Source organism: Scylla paramamosain, chromosome 37 (genome assembly GCF_035594125.1).
Source record: "Scylla paramamosain isolate STU-SP2022 chromosome 37, ASM3559412v1, whole genome shotgun sequence".
In the NCBI taxonomy this organism is placed as follows: domain Eukaryota; kingdom Metazoa; phylum Arthropoda; class Malacostraca; order Decapoda; family Portunidae; genus Scylla; species Scylla paramamosain.
In genome coordinates, this window is record NC_087187.1 from 2,597,501 (window position 1) to 2,622,844 (window position 25,344).

The 25,344-nt window shown below is 47.8% G+C and overlaps 1 protein-coding gene and 1 long non-coding RNA gene across 3 annotated transcripts in view; both read left to right on the forward strand.

The window, feature by feature from the left end:
• The window catches only part of LOC135091210 (uncharacterized), a 15,081-nt gene extending 1,753 nt beyond the window's left edge, over positions 1-13,328 (forward strand). The window contains 1 exon segment of the mRNA XM_063988654.1: positions 4,545-13,328. Within this exon segment, the coding sequence (XP_063844724.1) occupies positions 4,545-5,054 (510 nt within the window). The 3' untranslated portion in view covers positions 5,055-13,328.
• Positions 13,329-14,348: 1,020 nt separating this feature from the next.
• Positions 14,349-24,754, forward strand: LOC135091344 (uncharacterized). Of its 2 annotated transcripts, none has more exons than XR_010262475.1 (3): positions 14,349-14,500; positions 24,170-24,358; positions 24,503-24,754. It is a non-coding gene; the product is annotated as an uncharacterized LOC135091344 (long non-coding RNA). The 2 variants fall into 2 exon arrangements; XR_010262474.1 differs by having other exon boundaries at positions 24,170-24,291.
• Positions 24,755-25,344: the final 590 nt, after the last annotated feature.

The following is a 25,344-nucleotide window of genomic DNA, read 5'->3' on the forward strand; positions in this document are numbered from 1 at the left end:
CTCACTCTCCCACGCCATCTCAGTGTTGTGTCCGAAAATAATTCCTCCCCCTTTTGCTCCTGACCCTCCACTTCCCCGCTACTGTTGACCCTATGCTCTCTCTCTCTCTCTCTCTCTCTCTCTCTCTCTCTCTCTCTCTCTCTCTCTCTCTCTCTCTCTCTCTCTGGTGACCTTGGCAATTAGTAAGAAGGTGTTCCAATATCAAACAACCGCTTCATTTATCTGTCTGTCTTGCATCACACACACACACACACACACACACACACACACACACACACACACACACACACACACACACACACACAGAGGAGGTGAAGGTACACATATAGGTTTCCAATTAGAGCTATAGATGAGTGGAATGCATAGTGTGTGTGTGTGTGTGTGTGTGTGTACCCATGAGACTCGAATGAACTCAATCGTGTATGAAAAAGAAATAGGTAAATAGGAAAATCTCTCTCTCTCTCTCTCTCTCTCTCTCTCTCTCTCTCTCTCTCTCTCTCTCTCTCTCTCTCTCTCTCTCTCTCTCGCCGCGCTAAGTGTGTGAGGGTCAGAAGATAATGGGAAGTAACACAATACAGTGGCAGTAACAATGAAGGGTTTGTGATAGTCTCCCCTTCCCCTCCCCTTCCCCATTCCCCTCTTCCCATCACCTTCCCTTCACCCCTCAACCTCCCCACCACCCCTTCTCCTCACCAACCCGGATTTCAGAGCAGTCTTCCCTCCCTTTCCTCCTCCTCCTTCCCTCTTCCTTCCCCTTCCTCCTTCTTCCTTGATTAGCTGTTTATTCATCTTCTTCTTGTTCTTCTTCCTTCTTCCTTCTTCCTCCTCCTTCTTCTTCTTCTTCCTTTCTCGTTTTCTTTATTTTTTTCTTTTTTCTGTGTGTTTGTTTGTTTGTTTTTATTTATTTCTTTATTCAGGTGATTTCTCTCTCTCTCTCTCTCTCTCTCTCTCTCTCTCTCTCTCTCTCTCTCTCTCTCTCTCTCTCTCTCTCTCTCTCTCTCATTATTCAGTTTCCATTCTTGTTTATTATTTATCGTCCGTCCCTTTTCATTTTCTTCTCATCAGTTATTCCTTTTCCTTCTTTCCTATTTCATTTATATTGCATTATCAATTTTCCTTTCTTTTCTTGTTATTTTCCTTGTGTTCCTCCTCTTCCTCCTCCTCCTCCTCCTCCTCCTCCACCTCTTCTTCGTCCACTTTCCTCCTCTTATTTCTTTTCCTACTGTCCTTCTCCACTCATTTCCTTCTTCTTTTCCCCTCACTTTCATGTTCTTTTTTTCCTCCCGTTTTCTTTTTCTCTTTGTATATGGGCTCTCTCTCTCTCTCTCTCTCTCTCTCTCTCTCTCTCTCTCTCTCTCTCTCTCTCTCTCTCTCTCTCTCTCTCTCTCTCTCTCTCTGCAGTTTTATTTTTCCAGTGCTTCTCTTGATCTTTTCTTTTTTCTTTCTCTTTTTTTTTGCATTTTCATCTTTTCTTTCCTTCCTCCTCCTCCTCCTCCTCCTCCTCCTCCTCCTCCTCCTCCTCCTCCTCCTCCTCCTCCTCCTCCTTCCGTCCCCCTCTGTGTCTCGTCCAATCATAGGCTCGTGTGGTGCAAATATTTCAACCAATCTCGAGACACCTTTGTCCTGTCTTGCTCCTTCTTCTCCCTCCCCTCCTCTCTCTCTCTCTCTCTCTCTCTCTCTCTCTCTCTCTCTCTCTCTCTCTCTCTCTCTCTCTCTGGTCCTTGTTGTCATAATTTTCATCGGTAATAATAATAATGGTGATAATAATGATAATAATAATAATGATAATAATAGTAATAATGATGATAATGATAATAGAAATGATGATGATGATGATGATGATGATGTGATGTCATTTACAAGGTCAGAAGGTACGTGTGTGTGTGTGTGTGTGTGTGTGTGTGTGTGTGTGTGTGTGTGTGTGTGTGTGTGTACGTATGCGAGTGTGTACATAAATGCGTGTGTATACAGCTCTTTTTGTCCTGCATGCATCACAACACACACACACACACACACACACACACACACACACACACACACACACACACACACACACACACACACACACGTCCCCAGTATCCGGAATCCCCTTTGGCGTTCATTTATGTACGTTTTTGGGGAGGATGGTGTTCACGGCACGGCGCCATTAGCATATTCATGAGGGGGAGGAGGAGGAGGAGGAGGAGGAGGAGGAGGAGGAGGAGGATTAGGAGGAGTGCAGTGCCGTCCTACCCCTTCCCTGACACCATCCTGATCCCCTCCTCCCCTTCCTCTCCTCCTTCCTCCCCTCTCCCCTCCTCCTCCCCAGAGCACGCGTCCCAACTCGCCTCTTACTCCCCAGCTGACAGTAGGTCCTCCCCCCACCCCCTCCCCCTGCCCCCCGCCCCCGCCCCGCCCCCCAGGCCCCTCGGGTACCTCGGAAGTGAGGCGCCCCTGGGGATGCCGGGGCGGGGCGCGGCGTCCTGGCGGGGCAAGGCGGGGAATTGGTGACAGAAGGCGAGGTGAGGCTGTGGTGGTGGTGGTGGTGGTGGTGGCGGTGGTGGTTGTGGTGGAGGGGGTGGTGGGGAGATGCATACACCACCACCGCCACTATTGCCTCCTCCTCCTCCTCCTCCTCCTCCTCCTCCTCCTCCTCCTCCTCCTCCTCCTCCTCCTCCTCCTCTTCCTCCTCCTCCTAGTTACTTTAGATTAAGTGTAGCTCACCACAAACTAATCTATTTTTTTTTTCTCCTCCTCCTCCTCCTCCTCCTCCTCCTCCTCCTCCTCCTCCTCCTCCTCCTCCTCTTCATATCGCGCGTTCATCCCAGACAGACAGACTGACTGACAGAGTGCAGTCGGTTCAATGAATTCAGATTTCTATTAAGTAAAAATTGATTTATAAGAGAGAGAGAGAGAGAGAGAGAGAGAGAGAGAGAGAGAGAGAGAGAGAGAGAGAGAGAGAGAGAATTCACTTCATCCCTATCCATTGCATCCCACCTCTTGTCCCCCCTGCCCCTCCCTACCAACCCCTATCCAAATTCACCCTGCCCGCCCCTCCCCCGTGTCACTCACCCTGCCTTCCTCACCCTAAAAACGCCCACCAGATTCACACTTACCCCTGTCACCCTCACCCTGCCTCACACCGTCACCCTGCCACGCCCTCACAGCTGGAGAGGCGCGGGCGTGGAGGATTGGGCGTTAGCGAGGCAGCGGCTGGACGACTGACCTACGACCTGGAGAAAGAGAGAGAGAGAGAGAGAGAGAGAGAGAGAGAGAGAGAGAGAGAGAGAGAGAGAGAGAGAGAGAGAGAGGGAGGGGGCGAGATTAGTAACTCAAGAGATAGACTAATAATTAAATAAGATATAGAGACCTAATTATAGTTTTCAGAGAGAGAGAGAGAGAGAGAGAGAGAGAGAGAGAGAGAGAGAGAGTAGGAAAATGCCACGGAATAATTACATGGAAACAAAATCTTTCTTTCCTTCCTAATATACACACTTAAAATTTTCCTTCTTTTTTTTTTTTTTTAGCTGTGTTTTCGTTTTGTTTTTCCTGTTTTCTTCAAGTCCTTATCACAGTTTTCCTTACCTTTCCTCCTGACCACGATCTCTTCCTTCCCCGCCCCTGATCCCCAAGTCTCCTCCCCTCCCAGCCCCATTCCTCATGCCTACTCCCCATCTCACTCCCCAGTCGGTCCCGTTTAAAAAGGAACGTGTAGCTATCAGTGAATGCAAATTTTGATATTTATCTATTTATTTATTTATTATTTTTCTTTAACGAACTGGAAAAAAAAATACAAAATTGTTGCGATTAGAAAAGTTCTCTCTAAAATACAAAATTCTAAATGAGGAGAAGTATAATGAAAGTATTGGTATAGAAAGTTTATATCAACCAGTAAAGTGATTTTTTCTTTACTTTCTAGCTTTCTAAATAGTGAAATATCCTTAAAATTAAATGCCATCATCTACGCAGCGTTACTATGAAGACAAAGTGTATTTAATGAATCACCCGGGTTCTCAAGAGTATTTCTCCCTTTAATAATGTAAAAATCTAGTTAATCTGTCACTTGAACCATAAAAAAAACATCCTCAAAACTCTTGTAACCTCAACAAGAACCTTTTGAAAGTAGTGGAGGTGCGGCTGGAAGTGTTTCTGAATACCAGTAGAACGAGAATGTGTCTTCTTAGTGACTCGAGACCCGTGAGGCAAGGCGGGGACAGGTGGCAGGCAGGTGAGGGAGGGCGGGGCCAGCCAGACAGGTAGGGCAGGTTACCAAAACTCAGGTGTCTGTCTGTCTCTCTCTCTCTCTCTCTCTCTCTCTCTCTCTCTCTCTCTCTCTCTCTCTCTCTCTCTCTCTCTCTCTCTCTCTCTCCTACTTATATTGTTGTTTGTGTCTCTTTTCTTGTTTTCTCATCCTTGCATAACGTTTGTGTGTGTGTGTGTGTGTGTGTGTGTGTGTGTGTGTGTGTGTGTGTGTGTGTGTGTGTGTGTGTGTGTGTGTGTGTGTGTGTGTGTGTGTGTGTGTGTGTGTGTGTGTGCGCGCCGTGACTGACCGGATGCTGTTGCAGGTGTCGGTGGAGGCCGCGGTGGACCACCCGTTCTTCGTGTTCCACAGCGGGTGGTCGTCGTGCAGCCCTGAGCGCACCCAACACAAGTACAACCTCAAGGTTCGCCGGCTGCAGGTCGGGGACGTGTGTGTCTCCCTCACCAAGAAGGTTCCCGGCGCCGAGCCTCTCTACCCGCCCCCGCCGCCCCCCGCCGCGCCCCAGGACACGCCCGCACCGCCAGCAGGAGAGCCCGCCCAGGTAACACCCACATCCTCAGCTCCCGCCGTTCCCAAAGCCTCCACCCCGCCGCCCCAGCCCTCCACTCCGCCGCCCACCAAGACATCAGCAGGGGAGGAGGCGCCGCCACAATCAGGCAGCGGCGGCACCTCCAGCAGTGTATGGAGCCACCCGGGCACGGCAGCGTCGCGGACCAGCTCCGGGCGGCAACATTCCAGCGACGAGGCGGCGCAGCGCGAGGATAAAGACGGCGGCAGGAAGCGGCGGTGGTCAGACCCCGGCCAGACCACGTGACGGCCCCGCCCCTGCCTCAAGCGCCTCGCGTGTCCCCGCCTGTCCCCGTAGTGCCCTCCGCCTGCACCGCCACCACTGCGGTGCCCGCCGCCGCCGCTCACTGGCCCTACCCCAGCGCGGCGGGGCGTGCGTGCACTGTGCGGGCCCCTGCCTCAGCGCGACGAGGCTGTGCACTGCGCGGCAGGGTGTGCACTGTAGCGGATCACTCCCACGCGAGGCTTTCGTTGCTATTTCGCCGCGGCGCAAGTTAAGCGCCGCTGCTGAGTTGTTCACACCACACCTTTATTGTTACCTGAAGGAGTGAGGGCCGCGGGGCTGGCGGGCCGCGGGTGCTTGCTGCAGGTGTCCCGTGGCCCGGAGCGGCGCGGCCCTTGGCGGCAGGATATCCTCACGGCGCCCTGCGTCCCGCGGGCTGACCTGAGACAAGAAAGTGTCATGACAGTTTGTGTTTGTGTCCGAAAAGTCCAATTTGCAATACTTTTTTTCAGTGTTTAGTGTTGAATGCTGTGTTTTTGTTCTATCCATGAAATTTCTCTTATATTGTACTGGTTTCCATGTCTTTCATGATTATTGTGATACAAGACAAATTAGTAAACGCAGAGAACAGCCATTAACGCAAACACGTTATCAATGTGTCGCCGGTGAAACACGTCGTCGTCTTTCCCTTCGCCACCAGTGAAACACCCAAGCCAAAGGAACACTCGCCCTCGTCACCCGACGCCTTAGTACTCACGACGCCCGCCCTCCCTCCCTCCCTCGCGCCCTCCCGCCCTCGCGCACTCCCGTCACCTTCCCTCCTTATAAAGTCACGGCAGGGAAAGACCCACGCAGCCTGTATACACAAACACGCCACAACCTGCAAGACAAAAGAAACACGAAGACAGCGAGCGTCCCGAGTACCACACGCACCACCACCACACCACACCACACCACCACGCCCCGCCTCACCACATTGGGCTCAATCTGGTGCCTCATTTTGCACCAATGCTGAACATGTAACAGACAGAACCTCACAGATCACCCCCTCCCCCACGCAGCAAACTCAGTCCCATCCATCAGTCCCTCCCCGTCACCTCACCTTGCCTCGTGACTTCCTAGAATAGAAGGAAGGAAAATACGTAGTTAAAAGTTTTGTAAAGCAATCTAGCGTATACTTAAGTAAGGTAAGACTTCCCGAGAGGCGCGGATCGAAGTTTTTGTGTGTATCTGTAGGTTTTTTGTGGGAGGTTTGAGTAGCGTCACCTGTGTAGTCACCTGTGGGTCGCCGATGCCTGCAGGTGTGTCTGGCAGGTGAGTTAATGGCTGTTCTCGTGGCGGCTTCGCGATGGTCTTTCCAAAACATGCTCGTGATAATGTTATGACCGTAGTGTGGCTGTAGCTGTTGTGTGTTATTGTTGTTGTTGTTGTTGTGTTGTTGTCAGTCGTGGGGATCAATGCCTCTCTCTCTCACTCTCTCTTTCTCTCGCTCTCGCTCTCGCTCAATCATTGGTGCTCCATATATATTTGCCTCATTTTTTCTCTTTTTCCATCGCAAAATGTCCTGATAATTCTTATTTCTTCTTGTCATTTTTTCCGCTCGAGTACAGAAATAACGCGACGGTCTGGCACGGAGCATCGCAGCGGCGCGTCTCCTCCTTGCTGGCTTGGCTGAGGTGATCGCTGGTTGTGGAATCTGAACCTCCTCCCGGCCACGCTGGATCGCAAGGAGTGCATCAGCGGATTAAAAAAAAAAAAAAAGAAATAGATGAGTTTTTTTGTTTTTTATTCATTATGTAGGTTTACTTTTTTTATTTCAATTTATTTTTATTGTTTATTCTTACACGTTTTTTTTTAATTGTGTATTTCTGTAAGTTTCGTTTTTTTTCGTTTTTTTTATTTATTTATTTTTTTTGCGAGTGTCAGGGTCGTTCAGGATTTCGTCACACACACACACACACACACACACACACACACACACACACACATGCACGCGCGCGCCTTCACAAGTGCCTCCGAAGAACCTTCCTTCTTCAACTGCCGCTGTGATCTCTTAGTCTGAAGGTGCTAATCTCGCGGGTCTTGCCTCCTGCTCTTTCTCCTCTTCTTCCTCCTCTTCCTCCTCTTTTTGTTTGTTTCCCCGAGGGTTTCCTTCAGAGAGTGTGCTGCGCTGGTTTGTTCTTTTTCGAGACGCCTCACTTGTCCCTGGTCTCTTTCTCGCCCTGCGCGCCTCGCCTGACTGTGTCCGGTTCCGCGCGCCTCCTGTCCGGCCTCGCTTGCTTCAGAGGTCACCAACACAACAGTGCTTTCCTCCCGGCAGTCACCCAGGGAGGCTCGGTAGTGTCATGGGTCACACGCTCATCGCGGCGGTCATCTTGCATGAAAGCGTCAACTGCCTGGCGTGGTGCATTACTTGTTTCTGGTAATATGTAATGGTTGTGTTGCAGACGCAGGTTTTGTGTCCTGCGAGATTTAATGTTAGATCGGTGTTAAACGTTTGGTGAAGCACGAGGCGAGGCGGCGAGGCGGCAGAGCAGTGGGGATCAGACTATCAAGTTAACTGTTCCCTTTTCTCTCACACGTCGCGGGAAACCATCGCTCCTTGGAGTTTCTGAATAGGTGCCACAATTTTTCTGCCGACGAGGATCTGCAGGGAATGGCTCGTGTGGTGACAGGCTTAATTAAGACGCAAAAACACCGCGGCAGCCAAGCCAAGCCAAGCCAGGCCAGCGGCGTGATCTTATCAAGCATTCTGTCGTCAGTAGTCCTCCGTGCCAGGGACTTAACACTTCACACTTAACACAATTGCCGGATCAACTCGACCCATGATTTCCTGGCCACACTTGGGACGCTTATTGTTAATTAATGAAAGCATCGCGCCTCGCCTTCAGGTCCCCGGTCGCTTGTCACACTCCTCCAGCGCGACGACCTTCCCCCTTCGCTACTCTGGACAGACTCTGGTGGACGCAAGCCTGTTGGGGTTTTCAAGTGCTTTCATGACAGTTTAGCAAGGATTCTGTATCATCGACAACCCGGCTAATGATCTCTGTGGCCTTTGAATCAGTCCCAATGAGAGAATAGTGTTTCTAATAGCCTTTGTCTTGCCGCCGACCTGTTAACTGTGGACGCGGCCAAGAAGAGTCCGGCCCTTGTCATGCTGCAGTCACTTGCCTCCTGTGTTGAGTCATCGCGTGCTTTGAAAGTTTTGAGTCTGTCGTCTTGGCATCTCGCGTTCTCAGTCATCTGCCTTATCGTCGTTATCAAGTCGTGCTCCGCTGGGGCAGTAAGGTGGCTAAGCTGTGTGGCGGGTCAGCCTTACAGGAAACCAGGATGTAAGGTAACCAGACTGTATGGTGGTCAGGCTGTTAGATAAAACTGTAAGGCGGTCAGGTTGTGTCAGACTGTAAGGTGGTCAATCTGTATACTGGTCAGGTTGCAAGGCTAAGAGTGCTTCAGTAGAACAGCCTAGTCTCCGCCATTAGTCACTTCATCATTTCACTCAGTACGTTGTGTCTTATTTCATCAGTATTTAACACTGCTTCTCTCCTTTCCTTCCCTTCTTCCTCTCCCGCCAGCGTATCCAGCCTCACGCCCGCTGTCCACAAGCTTCAGAGGGCCCTGCTAACGTGAACCATAAGAGCCTTAGTGCTTCTTGGTGTGTCTTATCTTGGTGCTTCAAATACATACAATTTAGAAGTATTTTTTTCTTTCTCTTTCTTCTCTTTTCGAACTCCCGTTCCATTTTTCTTCGCTCCACTTTCCCCGTGCTTCTCCCTCTCGCCTCGCCCTCGCCCTCCTTCCCTCGTGTCGCCGCCCCGCTGTCCTTCTAGCCCCGCCGTCCCTCGAGCCCTCGCTGCCCTCCTGCCTCTCACAAATCCGCGCCCCGCTCTGTCTTTCACCTCAGTGTTCCTCAAACTCTGTAAACTTGTATGGACTGTACGAACACTTGACAGTGGCGGACTGAGCTACAACGAAACACACACACACACACACACACACACACAGCGGTGCCAGTACAGATCACACTCGCTCATCTTGAAAGGACAAGCGGTCCCTGAATACTTCCCGCGCCAGGACAAGTCTTCACTGTCCGCGCCGTAATTCTGCTAGTCTTCGCCAAACAATTTTTTTTTTTCTATTTTTTTTCTCGGGAGGGATTGGGGTTGAACATTTTTGTACGTATACGTGTAGTTGGGCGACCTGTTTTGAGGGTTGGTGCTTAATAGACTCAATATATTTTCCTATTTTTAGAGTATCGAGCTTGTTACTTCGGGCGTCTTTGTGTCCCGTCACCAGCACCGCGCACGCCGCCGCTCGCCTCGCCTGCCTCTGCCTGCTGGCGGGGCAGGACAAGGCGCGGCGCTGCGGCACGCCCATGGAAATAACTGAGGGCCTCCACACGCTGAGGGTCTCTGCGTCTCGCTGGCGTGTGGCGTGCACGCGAAAGGCGAGGCTTGGTGCTGCAGGCCCACACATTTACTGGGAGAGGCGAGGTTGGCCTCTCGCCGCGGCCTCGTCTCGGCACAGCGTCAGGGTCACGCGGCAGCTGCACGCCCCGCCACACCTCGGGCTGAGCGTGGCAGCGGCGCAGTTATCTCGACGCGAGATGATGTGCCTCCGGTGTTCCCGAAGATGTCCGACTCCCGCGGCGGTGGTGGCGTGTGTCGCGTGGCAGGGCGCGTGCTGGCGGGCGTGGTGGGGGTGGCGGCGTGGCACACTGGCTACACTCCACAGGCCACCACCAGTGAGTGCCGGGTGCCGCCGCCACGGTCACGGCCGCCGCCTTGAAATCATCCCTTCTCTCCATTGTCTTCCCCACACCTACACACCCACGTCCACACACCGCCACACTCACTGTCACCACGCCGCCACGCCCTCACCGCAGTCACCACGCCGCCACGCCTACCAACGCGGGGGAAAACCTTCCTGGTAAACACAACGCCCCTCTATTTTGTACCTTACTCGATGTCGGTGTCCGGAACCCTCTCGGCGTTGGCAGCGGGCGCCGAGAAGCCACGAGGGGCACGCACGGCAGCCACGTACAAACTGCCACACTGGGGGCGTCCGTGGCGGGGGAGAGGGGTACGGGAGTCGCCGCCGCCAGGACCCTAAGGCACGCAGATATTCAGGATGCCTTCTCTAGATTTTCTTTTATTTAGGGATCTTTCATTTTGTGTTTTTATTGTACTGTATATATTGCAAGTGTATTACAAGTCATGGCTCAGCGTGGACACCTGGCTTACTGCGTGTCTCGATACTTCTTCTTTATGTTTATTATTATTATTATTATTATTATTATTATTATTATTAGAGGTTATGGTGCTGTGTAAGTAGTGTGTGTGTGTGTGTGTGTGTGTGTGTGTGTTAAAAGTTGAAGTTTTAAGTGTTTTCTTTCAAAATTTCTTGTTCTTTTTTCTTCGAGTGTGTGTGTATGTGTGTGTGTGTGTGTGTGTGTGTGTGTGTGTGTGTGTGTGTGTGTGTGTGTGTGTCTTTTGTAAATGTACATATTACAGAATTTTTATCTTTTCCCCTTCCTATTCTTCCTATTAGTTCTGTCTCCGCGCAAGTCAAGCGTTGCAAGGTTGTTGTATAAAGACTGTGTTTACTTGGTGATGTGTGCCCGTGACGCTGGTGGGCGAAGGAATCAAGGAAGCAAGCAAGGAAGGAAGAAGAAGAAAACATTAATAATAACTAAGATAACTAAAATAAATGTTTAATCTTTGGGAGGTGTGCTACAAGAGAGATACTGAAGAGTAATACTAAACATTATATTTTACCAAATCGTGTATACCTAGCTTCATCTGGGGCGACACTCTCAAACAATATTTTCTCGTAATGTTAAGGAAATTCTTGGTGGTTATTTCAGTGACTATGTTACGTGACACTTCCCACGATCACTAATTAGGTGATCAGCGGAAGAGGGTTGTAAGTGTGACCTCGTGTGTGACCTGACCTTGCTACCCCGCTGACCTGACCACCACTCACCCACACTTCTGGCCCCCTGTAACTTTCCCCACCACCACCACCACCACCACCATCATCGCTACTGTAAAACTCATAATTTTCACTGTTTCGTTTATTTATTTATTTTTGTTTCATTAAGTGTGTTGGCAGCTATAACTCTCCTATTGTCTTCTTCTCCTCCTCCTCCTCCTCCTCCTCCTCCTCCTCCTCCTCCTCCTCCTCCTCCTCCTCCTCCTCCTCCTCACAATTATTCACGCCATTAATTGTCTTCTTGTTTATCTGTTCATATTTAATTCGATTTAAGGATTGGATAGACTTATTCTCTCTCTCTCTCTCTCTCTCTCTCTCTCTCTCTCTCTCTCTCTCTCTCTCTCTCTCTCTCTCTCTCTCTCTCTCTCAGAAGTCGATTAACAAGTGATGAAGTAATGCTTTGGTTGTCGCTGACTGGATGATGGGGAGAGAGAGAGAGAGAGAGAGAGAGAGAGAGAGAGAGCGCATAGCTTAATTACGTCGTTCTTCATTTGAGCCTATTCCGAGTCTCTCTCTCTCTCTCTCTCTCTCTCTCTCTCTCTCTCTCTCTCTCTCTCTCTCTCTCTCTCTCTCTCTCTCTCTCTCTCTCAAACCGTATGCTAATAAACTTGTTTACATTTTCACAAAGTTTAATGAAAATGTACACTAAAGTTTCATCATCATCATCATCAGGAATAGTGGTGGTGGTGGTGGTGGTGGTGGTGACAAGTGTGGTTGAATTGTGTGGTTAAGGCATTCTCTCTCTCTCTCTCTCTCTCTCTCTCTCTCTCTCTCTCTCTCTCTCTCTCTCTCTCTCTCTCTCTCTCTCTCTCTCTCTCTCTCTCTCTCTCTCTCTCTCTCTCTCTCTCTCTCTCTAAAGGTCATAGGTTATTTTTTAAGGTTTAAGGTTTGTCCCCTTAATGGTCGTTTCCCCTTCCCCTTCCCCCATCCTTTCCCCTTCCCCCTTCCCTTCCCCTTTCCCCTTTCCCCTTCCCTTCCTTCCCTTTCCCCCTTTCCCATCCCCTTCCCATTCCCTTCCCTTCCCTTCCCTTCCCCTCCCTCCTCCCCCTTCCCCCTTGTTTGAGGCTACCAACCCACACCCCTCTACCTCTGTTATGAGTCTAACCCCCTCATCCCCTCCCCCTCCCCCCTTTATTCCCCCTCCCCTTAATTGAGGCTACAGCTCCCCGTTATTCCGTTTTCTGAGGCTAATTCCCCATATTCCGTTTTCTTTCCCAATTCCCCCCACAATTTGTATTTTGAGGCTAACTGTTTTATTTTTTACCTCCTTTTTTTTTTTGTTTTTCCTACCCCCACTCTCTCTCTCTCTCTCTCTCTCTCTCTCTCTCTCTCTCTCTCTCTCTCTCTCTCTCTCTCTCTCTCTCTCTCTCTCTCTCTCCAATTTTCACGTTAAATTCTCGCCACTCCTTTTCAAAATTAACTCTTTTTCTTTTTTCTCTCTCTCTCTCTCGTCGCGTCCTTCCCATTTCGCGCCACTCCCCTCACTCTCCCTCCCCTTCCCTCCCATGGTCTTTTATATCTCCCATTTTAGCGCCACACCCTCCTCCCCTCATCTCTCCCCCTCACCTCCTCTCCCCACCTTGAGGCAAACACCCCCGTCTCATTATTTTATTCTTCTCATTTTAGTGCTGCACCTCCTCCCCAACTTAGCACCCCTTTCCCCCCACATTTTGAGTGTAATCTCCCTCCTCCCAGCCTTTCTGTATTCCTCGTTGTGGCACTAACTTCCCTATTTTGAGGCTAACTCCTTCCCCATTCTTATCTCCCCCTCTCCCCTTCCTTCCCCACCCACACCTCATCTTCCCCCCAACTGAGGCTACCCCTTCCCTTCCCTTCCTCCCTCCCCATCTTCTTATATGTTCCCAGTTTTGAAACTACAACCACACCCCACCTTTCACTCCCCATATTTTGAGGCTAACTCCCCTTCTCCTCCTCCTCCTCCTCCTCCTTCCCCATTCCTCCCCATCTTATATCTTCCCCATTTTGAAACCACCCACACCTCATCTTCCCCTCTCGACATTTTGAGGTTAACCCCTTTCCCTCCTCCTCTTCCTCCCCTCCCTCTTTCGTTGTTATATCCACCCCACCCTCCCCTCCACCCCCTGAGGCTACCCGTACCCCACCCCCTCCCCTCCCCCCCTGGTAGGCCGCTCCGGAAGGCTTCCTACGTTATGTGTACATTTCGGTGGAGTTCTGCCAAAGGTAAAGATTTTAGGCTATTTACGTATCTTTTAAGGTTTTCAATATTGTCAGAAGCTTTTTTGTACATACTATGTATGGTGAATAAATGTATGTATACCTTGACTCCTCGTGTTTCACTGGCCGGGCGTCTGTGTGTTGTGTTTATCTTATAGTGCATAGTGGGTTTATCTGTTTCTTGTTGCCAGACGTAAGAGGTGAGTGGAAATAGCAGAGCGTAAGATTAAAAGAGCTTGGAGGAAACAAGTTGAGGGAAGAAGATCGAGGGGACTGAGTGACTGATTAGTGTGATGAGTGACGGAAAAGATAAGATAAAAAATAAGATAGTTTGGTCACGTAGCAAGAAGAGAACAGATTATAAGAGATCAGAGAAAACCAGCTGAGGGAAGAAGAACGAAGGGAAGAGAGTGACATGGAACTGTGGTAGAACTGCAAAAGATGGCAGTCATTCATTCCCTGTTCTCGTCATTCCTCCCTTCCTTCCTTCCTTCCTTCCTCTCTTATTCTCCCTTCCCACCTCCACTTCCTCCTCCTCCCCTCACCTGCTTCCCGAGACACCTGTAATTAAATATGTTCTCCTCGGCCATGTTACTGATGGAAGTGAAATGAGCATATATATATTTTCTCCCCTTCCTGCCGCGTGAAGCTCCGAGGCTCATGACGAGACGCTTCATTACCGAGAACAAACCATTCACCCACTCTCACTCACTCGTCTCTGCCACACTCTCTTTTTAGAACGTGAAAATAACGCCAATCAGTCATAACACTCATAATTACTTGAACAATTGATGTGTAACTTTGCTTCAGTCATGAGGTATCAACAACATCAAGTGGCAATTAGTCCTGTATTCAGAAACGCTGGTCTTTCACTTCGTCTATTTTCAAAGGGACGATTAGCCGAGTTCTCAAGAGTGTTTATGCTGTTAATAATATAGAAATCTTGTTAATATGTCACTAGAACCATTAAAGCATCCTCAGAAACTCGTGGAAATTCAACTGGAGCCCTTTGAAAGCAGTGGAGATGTGACGCAAACAAAAGTGGCTCAGAGTATGGACCTCAAAGTCAACACGAACTAGTTTGTTACGCGGGTTCGAAGCAGGCGAGCCACAGTCCATCCAGACATGAACTTCACCTCGCCACTCCGCCACCACGAGCTGAGAAGGAAAGAAGGGTGTGCGGCGCGCGTCCTGCAGGTATTGGCGCTGCATGAGTGTATATACTGCTACAGGGCGGGCCACGGAGGACAGGAGGACCCGCCTGACGAAGGATAAGAGAAGTGAGGATACTAAGACCAGTATTCAAAAGCGCTTTGCTCTCTTACCACCATTATTTTCACCCAAGGCCACATATGATTAGCCTGGTTCGCAAGTGTTTCTCCTGTTACTACGTAGAAATCTTGTTAATCTGTCACTAGAGCCATAAAAACACCCATAAAAATTTGCCAGCTTCAATTAGAGCCTTTTGAAAGTAATGGTAGTGCGGTGCAGAAGTGTTTCAGCGAATGATATTTGGTCCTGTGAGATTTAGGTGGATTGGGGAGTTCTTGAGGGAGTGGGAAGGAGATGAACTGTGTGGGTGGAGAGTGGGGGAGAGAGAGAGAGAAAGAGAGAGGGATAAGGGAGAGAAACAGCTTATATTAACGAGGTAAGATTAGCCAAACGACAAATTATCAAGAGTAGAGAGTATATTTAAGCCTTTTTAATGTTGATACTACGTAAACTAAATATTCAAACCTGAACCAGACTAAATTTGTGAACCATGAAGGCTACGAAGAACTTTTCCCTGAACTTTTGAAATTTCGCAACCAATGGCTCTCGTTTTCCTCACCTGTGGAATATTTGAACTTAATTGATCAAGTAAATTTGAACCCACGGAGATAACTTTTGCTTGGACTTGAGATCTTTTAAATTCCTGAACTTTTTGCTGCCACCAGCTCTCGACTTCGGATTCTAAACTAGCGCTAGACTAATTTGTAAAGCTTGAGGGGCTGTGACGTGAAGGTTGGGCCATTAAGGTGTTCAGGGAGATGGTGTGGAGGCGAGTGTTGAGTGAAAGATTGAACACTTTAATGATATAACGAGTGTATTTTATTGGCTATCATTCATTCTCTCTCTCTCTCTCTCTCTCTCTCTCTCTCTCATTGCATTGTCATTCCTTTCTCCCTCTATCCCTCCCTCTCTTTACACCCCACCGACTTCACCCTCCCTATCTTCCCCTCCACTCCCTCCCCCTGTTCCTCCAACCCTCCATCCTCCACCACCACCCCCACCACCACCACTACCATCACCACCATCACTCAATTACAAATGTCTAGTTTAGCGAATTCTCCCCTTTCTTCCCTTCCCCTCCCATTCCCTACCTTTTCTTATCTTCCCTAACCTTCCTATTCCTCCTTTCTCTTTATTCCCTCCCCCATTCCTTCTCAAATCTTCCCTTCCCTTCCACTCCTTCGAATCCCGTTCCCTTCTCCTTACCCTCTCCATTTTCCCCTCACATCCTATCCTCTAACCTCCCCTCACCTGTCTCAACCCTTCATCTCTCCACACCTCCAACCCTTCACCCCAACCCTTCACCCTAATCCCCATACCCCTTTCACACTCCCCCAAATCTTTGTAGCGTGTCTGGAACTTCCTGTGCCATCCTCTCCCCCCTTCACCCCTCCTTCCCTTTCTTCCCTCCCTCGCCTCGTCTCTCGTCCCTCCCAAAGGTGTGAAAATATTGGCCCCGCCCCTGAAAGCAGTAATCACCTAGGTAATTAGTGGACGGACAGGTAAGGGGTTGTTGTGGCGACCCTAATTACTGCTCCTGGCCCTTGTTTACTAACCAGGTGTCTTCTTTTTATTTTTTGGTATTTTTTTTTAAGAATTTAGATTTTTTTCCGGTTTATTTTTTGTGTGAATTTTTTTTTTTTTACTTAGAATTGCTTTATTTTAACTTCTCATTTTCCTCTTTCTTTTATTTCTATCACTTTCTCATCCCTCTCCCCTCTTCTCTCACTGTCTTTGTCTTCTTTTCACACTCGTCTCCCTCTCTTATTCGTCTTTCCTTTCATTTTATCACTTTTCACTTTCTCATCTCGTTTTCTCTTCTCTCTCGTATCTTCTCACTCTTTTTCGCTGCCTCCTCACTTCTGTCTCCCCTCCCTCCCTCCCCAGCACCTCCTCTCTCTCTTAGTCACCCCAGGATCATTTCCCCGCTCACTCTTCCCCTTCCCACCCTTCTCCCGCCATCTCTCCCCTCCCCGCCCGTCACTCATCCACCCTTGCTTCTTCCTCCCTTTCCTTCCTCGCCTCTCCGCCCACTCTCTCTCTCTCTCTCTCTCTCTCTCTCTCTCTCTCTCTCTCTCTCTCTCTCTCAAATCCTCACAATACTGTAGGCTGTTTTTATAATTGTTATTAATGTATATATATTGTATTACTTTATTTTTTCTTTATTTTCTGTATTTTCATTTTTTATTTTAGTTTATTTACATTTGTATTTTCATCTTCACTTCAGTTAATTTTAATATTCCTTTATTTTTTCTATTGTTTTAGGTTTCATTTTTTGTTTAATATATTTTCTTTATTTATACTTTTTTTTTTTTACATTACAGACTCGGCGCTGCTTGACCCCGTTGCAGCGGCGGAATAAACCCGATCAATTAACGTGTGTGGTGTTCAATGTGTCAGTGTGCTGGTGCCGCCGGAGAGATGATGAACGGGTGTCACGCTGACTGAGGGCGGGATGGGCCGTGATGTCTTTGCGTTTAAGGCGACTGCTGAAATACTGCATTGTCTGTATCTTTGTGTGTACAGCGCCAGAGAGAGAGAGAGAGAGAGAGAGCTGGTGGGGGGTGGAGGGAGGTGTTATAATACGTATGTAACCAGTGGGCGGCGATGGGCGTGGCCGAGGCGGGGCGTGGAGGGCGGGGAGAGGGCGGGGACGGGTAGGGATGGGGCGTGTGGGGGAGGGAGGGAGGGGGCGTGGTGCGCGCAGCTAGTGGGCGGGACTGCATGGAGGTAAGCACACGCCTCTCTCTCTCTCTCTCTCTCTCTCTCTCTCTCTCTCTCTCTCTCTCTCTCTCTGTTTCAGTAACTTTCATTTTTTATTTCCCTTCTATTTTATATATTCTTCTAATTCTCTCTCTCTCTCTCTCTCTCTCTCTCTCTCTCTCTCTCTCTCTCTCTCTCTCTCTCGTTTCGCACAATATTTCAGCGATGCGTCCAAAAAATCATACAAATATCCTGAAGCCTGAAATCTTAACGCACTTATTTGAAACTACGACGCTGAGGTTGCTGCGATTATATTAACGTCGAATTAAGTTAAGTTTGGTTAGGTTAGGTTATTGTATTAGGTGCGTAATTAGTCATGAAGCGTCGAGGTTGTACACTACTGCCGAAAGAGCGCTAGTTATATAAGTTAGCGATTACAAGTGAGCGTGGCTAGCGATACTAGTTAGCGATTACAAGTTAGCGTGGTTAGCGATACTAGTTAATGGAACGATATTATATTAGGTGCATTATTCTATTAGTTATGAAGCGTAAAAGTTGTTCACTACTACCAAAGGAACGCGAGTAGTGAACGTTAGTTGTTAGTAGTCAGCATGGTTAGCAGTGACTTGACGTTCCTGCCGCTTGACTGTTTCCAAAGGCCGCAGAAATGACTAGCCGGATTTTTTAGTGTTTCTCCTGTTAATAGCGTATAAATCTTGTTAATCTGTCACTAGGACCATCAAAACGCCTTTAAAAACCGCTGTAACCACAAGTATAGCGTTCTGCATGTAGTATGGGGGACTATTCTGGCTTTTAAACTTGCAAATAAACTTGGTCTTGGTTTGCAGAGTTGGAATAGAACTTAGGAGCTGGTTTTGTGGACTTACGGGATGAGTTGAAAATGAACTTAAGGACTTGGAACCAGGATTTGGAACCGGGACTTGGAATCGGGACTTGGAATCGAACGTACGGGTTTAGAATCAGAACTTCGAATTGGACGTGCGGGACTGGAATCGGGACCTGAAATGGAACGTGTCTGATTGGCATTGATTTGGAATCGGGACCTGGAATCGGACATATGGGCTTCAAATCGGGGCTTAGGAACTAGGAATCGGACATGTGGAGCTAGAAATTCTCTCTCTCTCTCTCTCTCTCTCTCTCTCTCTCTCTCTCTCTCTCTCTCTCTCTCTCTCTCTCTCTCAACTTTCCATATCTAAGCTATTTTATTTCCTATGTACTCGTTTTTTTTGTTTTTTTTTTCGTAGCTCCGTTCATGGGTATGGTTCTGTTTCGTGTGCGTGTGTGCGCGCGCGTCGCTTGGTTCTCTCGCGACGTGTGTTGTGGTAATTAAAGCGTTAACTAGCAGCTGTGAGGGAGGAAGCTGGGCAGGTCAGTGCTTTGTGTGTGTGTGTGTGTGTGTCACAGCTGCATCGCATGTTTTAATTGAGACATAATTCTACACACACACACACACACACACAGTCTCTCTCTCTCTCTCTCTCTCTCTCTCTCTCTCTCTCTCTCTCTCTCCTCACATTAAATTATATTCTCTTATTCTATCATTAAATTTAATCTCAATCTTCCTCTCTCGAATCTCTCCTTATCCATATTTTTTTTTCCTTTCCCTCTCCTTCCCTCATCGCCATCCTTCTTCACTTCCCATACACTTCATTCCTTTTCCTGTTCCCTCCTTTCTCTCCCTCTTCTTTCTGCTCAGTTATGTCTTTCCCACCTACCTTTCTCTCCTGTGTCTCCCTATGTCTCTCAACCTTCCTTATTCTATTGTTTCCCCTCCCTCTTTACTGATCTTCCTACGCACACCTGTATCCCCAAACACCTGGATAATGTACCCCGTTATCCCCAGTTCCCATTCATTCAGTCCTCTGGGAATGAGTGTCAGTGTGTGGGGCGTCTCTAGAGGTTGCGGCGGCATGTGGAGTTGGTAGCGGCAGTGTTAACGCCAGGTGTTCTCCAGCTCTCTCACGAACCTTGGGGGACTCGCGCGAGACTTGTTAGGCGGCTGCTATTGCTTCGTATATCGCCGCGTGTTCTTAAAATTTCGTTCTCTCATCTGGACTCTTTCAAAGACCGTTTTCTAATGATGATGAGGAATACTTTTTAAACTCTAAAAGCATAAGACAAAACTTTAAAACTGCTTTACTGTGAAAAGAAGCTCGCCATCCCCCTGTCCCTCTGCCCCCCATCCCCTCAACACTGCCGCGCCCTGACACAAGTCTTGCCATTCCCACCACCCATCTCACCACAGCCACCTGCACCATATATGCATACGCCACTAGCGAGACAGGAGCGCAGACTGTCGACGAGTGTATCAATATTTTGTTGGTCAGCGGCCGCAGACCGGTCACATGTTTATACATGTGCAATCAGTTCCCCGCACCGCGCGGCGAATGGAATCACGAGCACCTCTTAACCTTCTCGTTTCGCGTGGCGTCAGGCCCAACGTGGCGTCAGCCCTGCCTGCCTGCCTGCCTGCCGCTCTGTTAACTGTTTGTCGTGGACAGCTTGGTGTAATTGTCCTAATTGACGTAATGTTGTGCAAATACGCGATGGTCTTTGTGACGCATTACACAGGCGGCTCGTGTTGCCTCTGTCTGTGGCAGTTAGGTGTGTTAATGGATGCTTAGTAGTAGTAATAGTAGTAGTAATACGTACATGGTGTAGGTGACCGCGTGTGATTAAATAGTAGAGGTGGTGACATGATCACATTAGAGCGCACAACGTCTTAAAGTTTCTTGATGAACGGAGGTTGAAGCTCATTTACTGACACGTTAGGTAAACTTTGAATCTCATCAGTTTTCCGTCTGGACGGGAAGGTGCTTGTGCTTGTGCCATTCGTTGTTAGAGGTCTTTGAATGAAGCTCTCCCTCCCTTCACGTTTCTCTTAAAACAAGTGGAGTTGAATAGGTTCAGGGCGCGGGATTGGAAACCCCGGGCGGCTGACGACAGGCAGGGCGGGTTTGTTTCCGCTGTAACCCCTGGTGACCTGGTGACCCGCTGACCCAGGGCGGGGCCAGCAGGAAACAGGTGCGGGGCGCAGTCTGGGAACTTTGTTTATCTTGGGGTTCACCACCAGCAGCAGGTCTTCCTACACACACACACACACACACACACACACACACACACTCAGGTCCCTTTCCCTCCCCCCTGCAGGAGACTGGCAATGACCAGGAGATGACACCCCTGCCCCCCCCACATTCCCTGAGAGGGTAAGGCAGGTGATCACCAAGCTGTCCACGTGGTGTGCGTGGCGGTGCCGCGATGGTCGCCAAGGCAGGGCGGCGAGGCGGAGGAGTGTTCCCGCTGCCCTGCTGAGCTGTGCCATTGACCTCCCAGCGTGTGTCCCTCGTCTCACGAGACTCCGGCGCGTGCCGCGGCTCCTCCGCCGCGGCACGCGTTAGTTGTGCCGCACGTGACGGGCGTCACTGACTGCCATCCATCACGCGGGGCAGGTGACTGTGACCTTTGAGCGGCCTGGAACTTGTGCCGCCAATATCGTCCTTCAAGAGTACACACACACGCGCACACACACACACACACACACACACACACACACACACACACACACAGAGAGAGAGGTGGGCCTTGCTGGCCTCGCCCTGCACGTCTCTCACTGCCACACCTTCACTCACCACGCGCTGAACACTGACCGTCGACAGTGTTCAAGACAGACGGACAATAATGCGCAGATGGAGACGTTTAAGTGATGCAGTTTATTGACGAGCACAAATAAGGAAGAGACGTGCGTGGCCTGCACACGGCAAGGAGGACGACAGGGGGGATGTAAGGGATGCCCGGCAGAGTCTGAGGCAACGGCACAGAGTTGCAATGCGGTGAATGCGTAAGGGAGTGACGAGTGAGGGGGGGAGGAGAGCAAGAAGCGTTGACCTGCCGGAATGTGAGCAGCTTTGATCTTAAAGGAAAGGTCGGGGAATCATTAAGTCAAGAATATGGAGGGAGGACGAGAACTGCAAGTGCACACACAAGAAAATGTGCAATAGATGAAAAAAAAAAATAATACATAGTCGTGATTTATTCCGTGCAATAGATAAAAAAAAAAATAATACATAGTCCTGATTTATTCCATATCTCCTTCCTTTACTGCATTCGCGTCTTGCATTTTCCATCCATCAATTCAGCCTTGACCATTCTGAACCCTCGCCTCCCTCATCATGCATTTAAGCCATGTCATTATTCTCCCTCCTTCATGCTTACAGATTTCCTGATTCACATGCATTCTCTCCTTTGATTGGTCTCCTGCATCTGTTCTCTTATTCTTGCTTCTGCTAACTCGTTATTCACTAATCGTGTTTGCAGATCTCTTCACATCCATCTTGGCCCGTATTCTGAAAACTTTGAGCCACAACTATTTACCAAAGGCACAGATGATTAGCCGGGTTCTCAAAAGGGTATTACTCCTGCTAATAATGTAGAAGTCTTGTTAATCTGCACTACAACCATAAAACACCCTTAAAAATCTATCGTTTCAACTAGAACCTTTTGATTGTATTGGAGGTGCAGCGCAGAAGTGTTTCAGAATATGGTCCCTAGTTTCGTAATTCTCTCGTGTCTCGTGCTTACACCTTTCCTCTTTCACACCTATGTTATCTTCGTCCTTTACACTCTCTTCCTCTATTATTTATATCGTCTTTCTCATTCTCATCACACGCGTTAAATTCATCTTCGGTCTTCTGTTTCTTTTCACTTTTTTTTTTTTTTTTTTCTTTGTTCCCCAGTTTTGACACCCATTCGCGTCCCATCCACACTTTCGGTCCATCGTCTATTCGTATCCTTTATCCCTCATCACGCATGTCGTCCTTCTTCTATTCGTACTGAGTCTTGTTCATCATTTTATCCCTTAGAATTATCCTCGCTCACGCGTTTCACCCCACATCTGTTTCATTTACGCAGTGTTTCTGTATTCCCTCAGCTGCGAATCCCGCCCCTCACCCTCCTCGCGTGGCCCCAGAAGTAAATTAAATATTTCAGAAGCCTCGCATCAGTCCCAGGCGCACAAGACAACACAGAGCGTCACTCTCACCTGTTCACACTTGTATTAACCTTTCCAACAGCTGATAGTTATGATTCACAAACCTCTGCAGTATTATGGTGAATTTTACGGTGTCTAGGTTTTATAGTTTCCGAGCCAGGTGACAGTATCGTTAGTTTCGGTGACGCATCTCCGACTGATTGACTAAAGCACGTTATAGTAGAGGTTATGGGTTCCGTGGGTGTTTTCTTCACTTAAAACGTGCTCTTAAGTTTTTTTTTTTTTTTTCGAGGATGTTTTAATGATGATAATAGTTTTACAAGTATTTCTATATTTGAAGCGTGCACTGGAGAAACTTGTTAGGGATTTTCAAGGCTGTTTTCATGATGCTAGTCATTTTACAAGTATTTCTATACTTGAAACGTACTCTGGGAGAAACTTATTAAGGATTTTCAAGGATATTTTCATGATTACAGGAATAGGCTAACAAAGATACCACACACTTAACAGAATCCACTAGAAAACATTTCGGTTTCCAAGGAGTTTCCGTGATTGGGACGATAATTTACAGTGAATTATGCTTCACTAAAGAGAACAAGGATAAAATAAATGAGAAAATCTTCAAACTAAACACCTAATTGACCTTTAAAAACAGTCTGGCGAGAGACCAAAACGTTTAAGAGCACGAATCGAACTGACAAGCCAATAACAAGTCGTAAATAATATTGCTTTAGATCCAAGAGCTGACGCCATCCTTGTCCATACCTTGCCCATTAACTATGCACACCGTACCTGGACAGAATGCCTTTCAATGATTCACAAGGCCCTCAAGCCTCAAAACATATACTCGTGTCTGTAACCTGGAACAAACCAAGTATTTAAAAACATTTCGGCGTGCTATCTCTTCTTGTAATACAGCGGAAGTTTTTTTTTTTTTCTATTTTCATTATTCCAGTAGTAGTTTAACAAGAATTATGTAAGCTTTAAACCAATGATCGTATTCATGAACATTCTAGCGTCTTACAGGGATTCCTTGTTTTTACCCATGTAGCTGAAGTTATTTGAGTTTTCAATTGTTTTCGTGATTCTAGTGAGAGTCTAACAAGGATTTTGTAACCTTGCAACCTGAAATAAACAAAGGCATTCATTTCAACGTCTTACCTGCGGAAATTATTTGGGTTTTCAATTGTTTTCGTGATTCTAGTGATAGTTTAACAAGGATTTTGTAACCTTGCAACCTGAAACAAAGGTATTCATTTCAACGTCTTACCTGCAGAAGTTATTTGGGTTTTCAATTGTTTTCGTGATTTTGGTAATAGTTTGACAGATTCCTCCTGCGTTACTCGTAAAAGGACCCAGGAGAAAACGACTGGTCATCTCTGACCTTTGAAAATAGTTCTTGTGATAAATAAAGGCGTTTCAGAGTAGTGTTCACCTTTTACTGTTTGGTTATATCGTCGCGCCATATATAATCCTCTAGGGTGCTGCAGTGTTAAATGGCGTGGTGTTGGTGGTGGTAGTGGTGTCACAGGTGGTTATAGGAGGGGGGGGGGAGTCTCCGGTAAATACGTAATGGAGTGTGTTGTCAAACTTTTCACCGCTTTAATCTCGCCTGCTTTTTAATGAACTGCAGTAGAAATTGTTCTGGGTTTTAGAGATAGGAACTGTTAAGGCTTTTGGAAGTAATTGTATAGAAATACTGTAGGTTGATGGAAATGGCAGAAATTGTGGGTTGGTGGAGATGACGAAAATTATTGTGGGTTTTGGTGGAAAGACAGATTATTGTGGGGTTATAGAATAGAAATCATTGTTATTGTGGCTTCATGGTGGAAATACGGGATATTGTGGATTTGAGTAAAAATCAAAATCCTTTATTAAGGATTTTAGAGAAGCTGTATCTAATTAATCTTAGACCTTCCGTGATTTAAGATTTAAGGAAGTTTGTGTGACTAATCTAATGTTTTAGATTTGGCAAGGTGTGCGCGTTGGTGCTGCTGCTGCGGCCGCAGTCAACTTCCTGCCGTGGTGTGAACAGCGCCACTGACATCATCTACTCGTCTCTACCCTGATCTGACATGAGCTGAGTTGGTGCGTCAAGGTGAAGGATGTGCAGGTGTGCCGTTAAGTTGGCAGTCTTACTGAAGCCACATTCCAGGTTAACAAGCTTCCTCTGTTAAAAAGGACTCTCAAAGTTTCTGCATCTCATAAAGTAAATTCTAGCAGCAACATATAGCCAATTTTTTGTTTACCAAGGTCTGATTTTGAAATAAGTCAAAATTCTTTTTTTTTTTTTTTACAGGTGCTGCCACTACTAGTATCCCTCGCCTCGCCTGTCTGTCACATTGCTGAGCCATCCATGGACTTCAGCAGCAGTCTAAGGAAGGAAGAGAGAAGACGGCATTCTCATCACCCCTTGCTTCTGTATCTGTTTTGTCTGTGTTCTGACAACAACCCAACAGAAATGACGAACCAAAAGACCACCCCCTCCTATATATTGTTAAAAAGACCCCCTCCTATATATATCTTTAATATATATTTCTAAAATTTCACCCTCTATATATATTAATCATTCAAATAAAACCAACTAATCCCCCATCCCAGTTCTCTCCAATCCCTCCCCACCATATAAACAAACAAATCCCCAACCCCCTTCCCCCTTCCCAGTTCTCATTCTAGTTAATCTCCATCCTCCCCCACCTCCTAGTTCTCACTAACTAATCCTCCCCTACCCCCTTCCCCCTTCCCAGTTCTCATTCTAGTTTATCTCCATCTCCCCCCCCCCCACCCAGTTCTCAAAATAGTATTTCAACTATTTCATCTTCCCTGTTCCCTTTATCTCTGCCTCTTCCATTTTTCTACTTTTCACTTACCTCCCATCTCTCTCCCTCCTCTCAAAACACTTGGTCTTCCTAGTCATGGACTGCTCCCCACACTGGTCGGCCAGCCATGGCGCACCTCGCCAGGATGGAGAAAGACTCAACATGGAAAAAGAGACACAGCATTAGTCCACTGATATTGTTTAGTTCTATTCTTAGTAAGGCGTTAGTATATTATCAGTAATGGAATATGTATCAACTCTGGATAATGTATCAGCTTAGCGCGCACACACACACACACACACACAGAGAGAGAGAGAGAGAA